General features: G+C 40.1%; 1 protein-coding gene across 2 annotated transcripts; it reads right to left on the bottom strand.

Moving 5' to 3' along the window:
* Positions 1–4177: 4177 nt before the first annotated feature.
* On the bottom strand, positions 4178–8615 carry june (JunE proto-oncogene, AP-1 transcription factor subunit). 2 transcript variants are annotated; one of them, XM_055198071.2, is made up of 2 exons: positions 8272–8615; positions 4178–7691 (listed from the first exon to the last, which is right to left on the bottom strand). In XM_055198071.2, exon 2 carries the CDS (start codon positions 7584–7586, stop codon positions 6558–6560), a length of 1029 nt encoding a protein of 342 aa, XP_055054046.1. In that variant the 5' UTR covers positions 7587–7691; positions 8272–8615; the 3' UTR covers positions 4178–6557. The 2 variants fall into 2 exon arrangements, with proteins under 2 accessions (XP_055054046.1, XP_055054044.1); XM_055198069.2 differs by having other exon boundaries at positions 8276–8612.
* Between the last annotated feature and the right edge of the window lie 860 nt (positions 8616–9475).

Below are 9475 nucleotides of genomic sequence, written 5' to 3'. Positions count from 1 at the left end.
TGAGTGAATTTTGTCAAAACACAATGGCTTCTTGTTGCTGTTCAATGTCTACAATTTGGAAACAGAACCAGCACTTGTATAACACTCAAATGATGCTGATAGAAATGCTAAAGTTATTCACCACACATGATTTATTTACTGTTTGATATGAGGGCGATAGGTCTTTTCAATCCCTTGCTAGCTGAATCTCATCTGTCAGCTGAATTGTTCTCATGGATACCGGGAAAATATTTGGAGAAACGCAACACAGGGCTGAAGTGGTGTTAAAAACCGACCGCCGCTTTCATCGGGGGGGAGCGCGACCTCTGAATGTGAAGTAATCGTTGGAGTCTTGATGAAATCAACATTGTAAAAACAAATGGACGCTCGTGTCACATTTCTAAAAGGCGTGCAGATATTGCCCACTTATCGTCCTGTTATTATTAAGAAGGTTTCCTAAAATTAACCTTAATCTTCTTTCACAGATGTTTTAAAACCATTACAGAGGCAAGATTATGGTGCCGAAGTTAATCTTTTCTCTTTGCAGCTGCTCTTTTAATGATGACATGATTGTGTTACTCGTGCTCGTGTTGTTTTGATCCTTTTATATTTACATGCATTGTTAGTTTTGGCTTCAAATATAACAAACACAAAAAATGAGGCAATGCATAACTAACCACACGAGCGCTGTGAGCTCGTGGTGCAATCGAGGTGCTTTCAAGTTAGTAAACATTTGATATTAACAATGAACCGAAAACGAAGGCCTGATCATATTAACGTACTCACAGAGACAATTTACATTCCCTGACATATCAGGAATCACTCCACCTTCAATTTGGCTTTCATTTCTAAAGAGGTGAGAGATTTCTTTGAGTTTGACTTTGTCAAGTCTGTGCAACTAAAAAGAGAAAATGTTAATGAGTTCTGCTGCTGTTGCCATCAGGAATAATTCCGGTTATTCAAGTTTAACTGAAAATCCCTGAACGCTGTTGCGATTTGGTTGGAAACGTCTGGGTGGGACAAAAACCAAACCAGAAAGTTTCAAGTGACCTTGATTTATCTCTGCATCGCCTTTTCATAGGCTAATACTTTTCAGCATGACCAATCAGATTAGATCTTCGATTAAAGCGGCTTAGGAAAATTGCCTCGCCCGATTGCTTTTCTTTATTGGTAAAGTCCTTGCAGCCTCTCCCAGTTTCTTTCTAAAAATGTCATGACCATAAACATTGACTGATTCCAGAACAACGGTGTGGCTTTAGTGCACATCATACAGGCTAGTGTTGTATAATCTTCTGCTGCCTACTTAACTCGTGATTACTCATGCGGTACAAAGATCTGACACTAACTTTGTTCTATTTCAAAGGAGATTCACTTCAATTGTTCTCATATTAAACAATTACACCTCGGGTCAGCAAGTTTAAGTTATAAATGGTTAAGAATATGACGAAACTGCATTTAAATTTTCACGCCAATGAAACGTCCTAAGCAGAAAGTGACATATGATCCACTGAATACTAAACCACAAGTATATCTTTATAATCAGATCCATTCAGGGTCAAAGGTCAGCGATTATTGAAACAATAAATCTTCTAGGAATTTAGTATTGACAGATGAAGTTTAAACATGGTTTCGTACATCATTCTAGTAGTTAGAATATTAGAATTTGAGACTTCTCTTTTTATTCAGAGGAAATCCTGTCATGTCATTTTACAGGAATGAAAAAAGTTTTTGTCGATCACTGTTTCTGGAAGCGAGTGTAAAGTAAGCGCCTTTATTCCTAGATAATGTTCTGTGTGTCACTTCAACCATAAACTCAGATTCTCTCTTGCTGCCGCGCAGACGAGTCGACGTTCTCCGAAGCTCATCTGCCTCTTGTTGCTTTAATGAATTATTCCCCCAATTTTGTTTTTGTTATTTCAGGCTACAGGAAACGGTCATCACTGTTAAGATGCATTTGTTTGATGCTAAAGCTTCAGAAATGTTAAAGTTGGGGTCATACATTCTTTTATCAGGTCTGTCAGGTAAAATCTCTTCAAGCATAAATCTTTTAAAAGTTGTTGTTCTATCATAATCACGCAACTTTTGACAAACATTGATGAAAATTAAATGATTGTTTCAGGCTTTTTTTAAATGACACAACACGCGGCACATGCATGTTAATGATGAATCTTTAATCTGCGATTACTGATACGCAGAACAACTGAATATCTTTGAGAAGTTTGATATGGGGAAAAACCTCCAGCGCTGTAATCATGGCTTCATCTAGCAGTAACTGGAACTTATACTGTATTTACAAGAGGGTGCTCATAATAGGATTGTTTGTAGTCCTGATAATGTATAATAAGCAGAAACGTGTGGATGTGGGACCGATCTAAACTCACAGTGGGTTAACACAACAGCTGTTGCTACGGCGATACAGGGAGCGCTCACCTGAAATAGCAGCATATAGCCATCGCAGCCATTGTGTTTGTGCGGCTCACCTCTCCGTTTCGACATCTTTTATTAAAGGACTCTAATCTCTGGACTGAGCAGCACACACACACACACACACACACACACACACACACACACACATAGAGAGACAAAAGTGGGTGTGGTCTCCTCCTACACACATGTTGTAACCCTTATTACACACCCAAACCCTCCCAAAGCAAATATTTCACTAGAGAACTAATATCTCTCGCTGTCTCTCAAATTTCATCCTAAAAGTCTTTAACTTTCTTGTGTTTTAAATATATGTGCTATGTAGCTAACTTTACTACTTTCTTTACCTTAATTCTTCTTCAGTTGCTCATTTTTGTATTGATGATAATGGCTCATGGTTGAAAAAAAATCACCATTTCTCCCGATAAGCCATTGACATGACACAGCACACATTACACACAGATTCATATGTGCAAAAATAAGAAATAAATCGGGATATTCAGGAAAATCAGACAAAAACCGAATACATGAGACATTGATTCTTTCAATACCAACAGTATTCATTCTTTTGTAGATTATTTTAGACAAGAAGTGACGTAGGAGAAAGACTTTGAAAGAGGTCATGAGAACTTTTTTAACAACCCTAACACAAGCAAAAATATCTGTCTGTCGAAGCTGGAGTATAGAGGGGCTTTTACACACTAAGAATGGATGAAAGTCTTTGACCCAAACTTGATTTTCCTGCCGCTGTATATGTGTGTATGTGTGTGTGTGTGTGTGTGTGTGTGTGTGTGTGTGTGTGTGTGTGGGCAGCAAGGTGGGTGGAAGGAGAGAGTGAGTTATTAATTCCCAAAAGACTGGAGAATGAAACTATTCTGTTCACTTAAAGCTTAAAGACATAATTTAAGCAAAAATGTGTGTGTGTGTGTGTGTGTGTGTGTGTGTGTGTGTGTGTGTGTGTGTGTGTGTGTGTGTGTGTGTGTGTGTGTGTGTGTGTCAGGGATCTACATGAAAAATCTTTGGTAGTGTTGTGAAATAGAGATATCAGAAGTTCAGAGCTGTATTTCCTCTTCACTAAAACCTGACGTAACCTCTCGGATTGTGAGCTGAGCGAGTCGAGAGGGTACGAGAGCAGACAGTTGCTGAACCTTCCCTTTGGCTGCAGGATCTGAGAGACAAACTCATGGCTTCCTGTCAGCTGCCAGCGAGACTTTTGTACACTCAACCTACAAGATTCCTCTTCACTTCCCAGAATGCTCAGCTGTAACTTTTACTTTCGTAATGAGGCACACGCTCGCTCGGTCCTTGTGCTTTACTGGAAGCTGTGTGGCTCATCTTTATGGGAAAAGCCTCAGATACAGAGGGCGGGCGAATGACTCGATTACTTTTCATACGAGCACAAAGATGCGATAGAGTCTGGCTCGGGACTGTCCTGAGACACCAGTCTGACGCCTTTAGTTCAGAAAAGTTGAGAAAAGCGAGAAGACCGCAGGCAGAAGAGTTCACGGTTTCTCTGGTTTGTTAATGATTAAGAACGAGCAGCTTCCCTTTATTGCACTGTTACTTCTTGGTTGGTTTCTCAGTAGTACACTCATATCTGAACCACGCTGTCATGCTGAAGAGTTACGTTCGCCTGAATTTAAAGTTTGCCTCATCACAGCGTTTGTTGTGTGTCGTTGCTTTTGTAATTTCCCTTTGAAGATTTGAAATGTTGTTCGTGGAGTTCTGTCCTTCATGAAAGTCGTTTCAAAAGAATTCTGACATTCAGCGTGCAGAAATCTAAACCTTTTTATTGTTGATTATAAAAACAAAAAGGAACAATAAAGCACATTCAAAGACCACATAAGTAGTAAACAAACTAACAACACAGCGAGGCAAGTCGCCCCTTAGTCAAGTATTCTCATCAGTCTGTGTTGGGCTGCAGGTCGCTCGAGTCTTTGTGTGTCGTCAGGTCAGGACACAACTTAACACACTCGTGATCCAACCTCTCCACAAATATCAAACTTTAAACTCTGCAGCTCGCCTCAGGCCGAATGGAAATCGAAATCGAGACGTGTTTCAGGAGCGAAGAAAATCTGCTCTTGTCTTTATCACACAAACCACCTTCACTGTACACAATGTAAACACAGTAAATCCGTTCATAAACAAATTATTTTCATGGTTGAAAGCTCCAGTTTATATGATACATGTTAAAGATATAAGAATACAGACTATAATTTCCTTTTTTCTAAAACGTAAGATGCGACTCTAGCTTTTCACTATCAGTCGATTTAGAGTTAAATCAACAACACAGTTCCACCCACAATGTCCCGTTAAAAAACACACAACAGTGCACGACTGCTGCTCTGTGCAATGCGACAAAGCCATTTCACCACTGCAGAACAGAGAAACGTACAATACTGAACAGTCAAAGACTTAAAAACTCAAACCTGCTGTTGTAGACAAATGTAGATGTGTGTCAAATCTCATTGCTGAGCTGAAGAGCAAGAGAGAAATGAATGGAGCGAAGCAGAAAAGCCCACAGTGCTCACTAATACCCCATTCAATAAATAAATAAAGTATTCAGAATGATTAAAAGAAGTAAATACAGTAGGTACTGTGTTCATTTAAAGGAAAACTTCCAAAACAGTTTGTACAAAAATACAATACACTTGTGACATCAAAACCATTATTCAAGTTTCAAAAAAATAAATATTGTCCTGTCGCACAAGGTTATTTGACGATTTTAACAAGTGCCTTGGGTCCTATGAATAAACTTTATATCAATATGTTATATAAAAAAGGGATATTCCAAAGGAATTTCATTGAACAGCAATTCTGCATGCCAACATCGGCAGATTTACAGGAGAGACTTTAAACATCTCTAAGTGCAGGTCTCTGTTGTATGTGCTGTATCACAAGAACATAAAGGGAGTTTTGTAAGTTAAGTGCCATTCATTGAAACATTTATCTACAAAAACTGAGATGTAATATAGTTAAATTGTCATTCTGTACAGAAGATAAATATCACATGTTATTTAATGTTTTAGATTTATGTGCAATCATGTAGTTCCTAAAAAACAATGTGTCAATAAGACACTAGTATTCCAACCTGCTTCCTCCTTTCCACAAAAATAAACATAAATACAAATTCTGTATAAATAAAATTGCTTCATAATTCATACAAAAGAATAAAATAAAATACTATTGATCAAAAGCCCTTTCTCGTCCACCTGATTCCCTTGTGTTGAATCTTGTATGGTTGCATGTGGTTGCAGGAGTCATTATTCTACACACGGCGTTAATATGGCACACTAACACATATTATATTAACCCATTGTTATAATGTATTTCCAGGCCACACGGATGGGACGTTACAGTGCAAAAGGTCTCGGAATGCTTAGGAATTTCCCCAAAAAAGTTTTGCACAATCCATCTGCTTGCTTGTAATGTTCAATGTAATGTGATACTTTAAAAAAGTCTTAGTTTTTCTTGTATTCCACAATATGAGCAATATGCTAATGTAATGATATTATTGAGACGAGAGATTCCACTTTAAACTCACCAGAATACACGTTATGACACGTTAAACCAGTATAAAGGGATTCGTTCTTTTCCAAATACGCAGTGCTTCGTTTTCAAACTTCGAGCGCAGATACAAGCAGCGCATCAATTCCAATGTTTTTCTTTTCATATGCATGTGTTTATGTTTCTTTGGACATGTTCGAATATTAGTGCACATAGTTAATAAACACGAGCAGAAATCCTCAGAGCATGTTGACGTGGAACATCGAGATATCAAGCCAAAAAAGCCCCAAAGATTTTAAGAAAATTCCTACCAGTTGTTCCTGTAACAATCCCAACTATGATCCCAACACTGAAGTGCATATTCACGTGCCTGTAGCTGTTCCCTCAGACATCCACAGAATAAAATAAAGTCGTAAACAAAAGTTTTTTGTGTCCAAAGGAGGCGGTTCCTTAAGACGTGGGCATCTGTCCTACGATTGATTGACAGACAGGTAGAAAGCATCTATGCAGAAATGCTGTAGAGACACAAAGGGTCTCCCCCCTGCTCTCCATCTTACACCGCTTTACAGCGCCATTTCATCACGGCATCGACTCGAACGGCAGCGGTGAGCAAAAGTGAGACACGGTTGATGCAGACGGAGAATTGTTCAACAGCTGGTACTCTCCCCGCTTTTGGCCACGCTCGCTGAGCTCACGGCTATCTGGCAGCCGTTGGTAACGTGATTCATGACTTTCTGTTTCAGCTGAGCCACCTGCTCTCTGAGGATGCTGGCCGTGGAGGCCAGGTCGGAGTTCTGCGTCTTCAGTACCTTCACTTTCTCCTCCAGGCGCGAGATCCTTTCCAGTTTCCTCTTGCGGCACTTGGAGGCTGCGATGCGATTCCGTAGCTTCTTCCGTTCGGCCTTGATTCTCTCCTGGGTTTCCAGGTCGATGGGCGACAGCGAAGGGGGGGAGCCGGCTGGGTCGGCCCCAGGAGGGTGAGGCACCTCGGGCACCGTTTGGGGAGCATCCAGACCCCTTCCTTGAGGGTGATGACCTTGACCGCCATGAGCCGAGGCGTGGGCTCCAGAGGCGTAGGCGATCTGCCCGCCCGGGTACGAGGATGAAATCTGATTGGGGTTGTAGCTGCTTAAGTTGGTGTAAATTGGCATTTCGCCACCAGACATGAGGTTCCTCTGGTAGGATCCTTGGATGGAGGAAGCCGGGGACATCGGCGCTCCGACCAGCTGGTTCTGTTTGTGTAGATCGGCCAGAGCTTTGACAAAGCCGTCGGCAAAACCTTCCTGCTCGTTAGTGGCTTGGTTTCGGTACATGAAAGGATTAGCAGACGTGTTTGGAGCTGGGCTTGTAGTAACCAGTCCCTGGTTGGACTGGATAATCAGGTGTTCCAGATCTGGAGACGAGAGCTTTAGGAGGTTCATGTCTGACGAGGACATCAGCGAGCTGCTGGGATTGGCACTCATGCCGAGGCTGTTTGGGTTGATGTTAGCGTTGTTTCCTGCTTGTCCGTGCAACAGTTTTATATTGGAGCTATTTGCCACACTGTTCGAAAAATGATGTGCAATGTTCTTTTTACTCATCATCTTGTGGCCCTGATATCGATCGTAATCTGGAATTTGCCCATAGTTTGGAACGCTATCATCGTGATAGAAGGGCGTTTCCATCCTAGCCGTCATTGACAGAGCAAGACAATTGTCTCATAATATGACCCGTCCAAAATGGTACAAAGGAACAGATTCAATTCAGAGGTCTCTGGCATTCAGGGATCTTCAATGTAAAACCTACAAAAGACAAAAAAATTTAATTTAAATTTCATTACTGTATACAATAATGAAACGGGTAAAAATATGCCTTCGCCACTAGACTAATGCTGTCCTGATGTCTACGTAGGGGTTTTTTTTTTTTGTAAATTGACCCACACAGAAATATACTGAAATAAATTTAAAACACATACATTTATATGTGGCAAGACATTCACATGCCTTCCCTGTCAGTGATTTGACAATAAAAGTGAATGGATTGAAATTGAAATCTATCTATTATATTATATCCCAATAGTTAATATCTTTGAATTTACTCATAACACACAAGAGTAAACAATATACATAGAGTTTCAATTGTTGCATCTACTTTAAAAATTACAAACATTTAGACAAAAATCAGAAACAACCCTATTTACACGCGTATAAAGTCAAATGATGATTAGAGGAGCCGTCATTACTCTCAATATGAGACCGCTCCACCTTAATACTTTCTTATTCATTTCAGGACGCGAGTGTAAAAATCCCCGCCTAAAATCCCAAATCAAACACTTGAATTCACTTGAATTTATTCACAATCACAGAAAAGAAAAAGACTTACTTACTGTGTAGAGGTGGAAAGCGCGCGGGCGCGCAGAGATCCAGTGGGTCGATCGTGATTACTCACAAGCTAAAAACGACATAAAACGCCATCGAGCGCTGGTAGCGTGCCCACGCGTCACCTTCTTTACCGTAACGCAAATGTGAAAGCGAGCGTCTGAATCGCGACGCGGATAAAAGCGCGTGGATCTCGTGCTCGCTGTCAGTGCGACTGTGCGTCTTCTGCTCGTCTGATCATTAATAACACACGCGCGCGCCCTTCCTGAAACTAACATGAGCATCAAATGCGCCGCCTTCCTCCCTAGAGCGAGCGCGCGCGCGCGCATTGGCCACCCATCTGCACTTCTGTGAAGACGTGAAATCAATTTAAATCAAAAGAAAATTATAATAACAAATAATAATAAGTGACAGACCCATCAGGCTTTGTATGAAGGTAAACTTTATATCACATTATACTTTGCATGTGTGCGTGATGGTAGTTTATTTCTTTATCATTTCTAGACACTACAATAATTGTTGCTCGTAAGGCATGTATTCTTGCAAATTATTACTTTATTTACAGTAGAGATCAACTTTTTTTTTATTTGATTTATTTTTAAATGAATTGAAATGAATTCAATACGGACGCTGTTAGGTCCATAAAGATCACAGGCACACACGTACTGTTATGTGGATTAGAGAGATGACAGGTCTGTTTTTAGAAAGGGTTTTGTGGGCTTGGCATTATCTTGCTCATAGGTAAGTCAGATGGATAGAGGATACAGGTCACACGCAGATGAATAAAAGATGAGCCGCAGGTAAAGTGTGGACATGTTTGACTGCAGTTATCTGCTCCAGAGGTCATCTGCTTCAGGCCATATTACTGTTTTTTGTTGTAACTTCACTTTTTAATGATTAAATCAAGTTGCAAGGATGTTTATACACAAACATCATTTTAGAGATATTTAAGATTTTGTAGGAATTTAACAAAACTTCTTTCAAATCTTTATGCGCTATAGCAAGCACATGGTAACCATTTATTTTAGATATATTTTAGCGCTGTCAGGACAGATTACTGGAAAAAAATACTATAGCGTGCGTTTAGTGAAATCAAAGCTGTGATAGCTGAAAGCTTAGCACAACAAACGTGCAACATCATTTAAAAAGGCTCTTATACCTAAGAGGAATCAGCTACTGCAAAAACAAAAATAGCTAAAGAAACCTCA

This window comes from Misgurnus anguillicaudatus, chromosome 22 (genome assembly GCF_027580225.2).
Source record: "Misgurnus anguillicaudatus chromosome 22, ASM2758022v2, whole genome shotgun sequence".
Taxonomy (NCBI): domain Eukaryota; kingdom Metazoa; phylum Chordata; class Actinopteri; order Cypriniformes; family Cobitidae; genus Misgurnus; species Misgurnus anguillicaudatus.
Note: the sequence above shows the minus strand (reverse complement) of the source record. Positions and strands in the feature narration are given on the sequence as shown.

Bases quoted from the DNA above. Each gene is read 5' to 3' on its own strand.
- june (XM_055198071.2), bottom strand. From the start codon at position 7,586: ATGACGGCTAGGATGGAAACGCCCTTCTATCACGATGATAGCGTTCCA.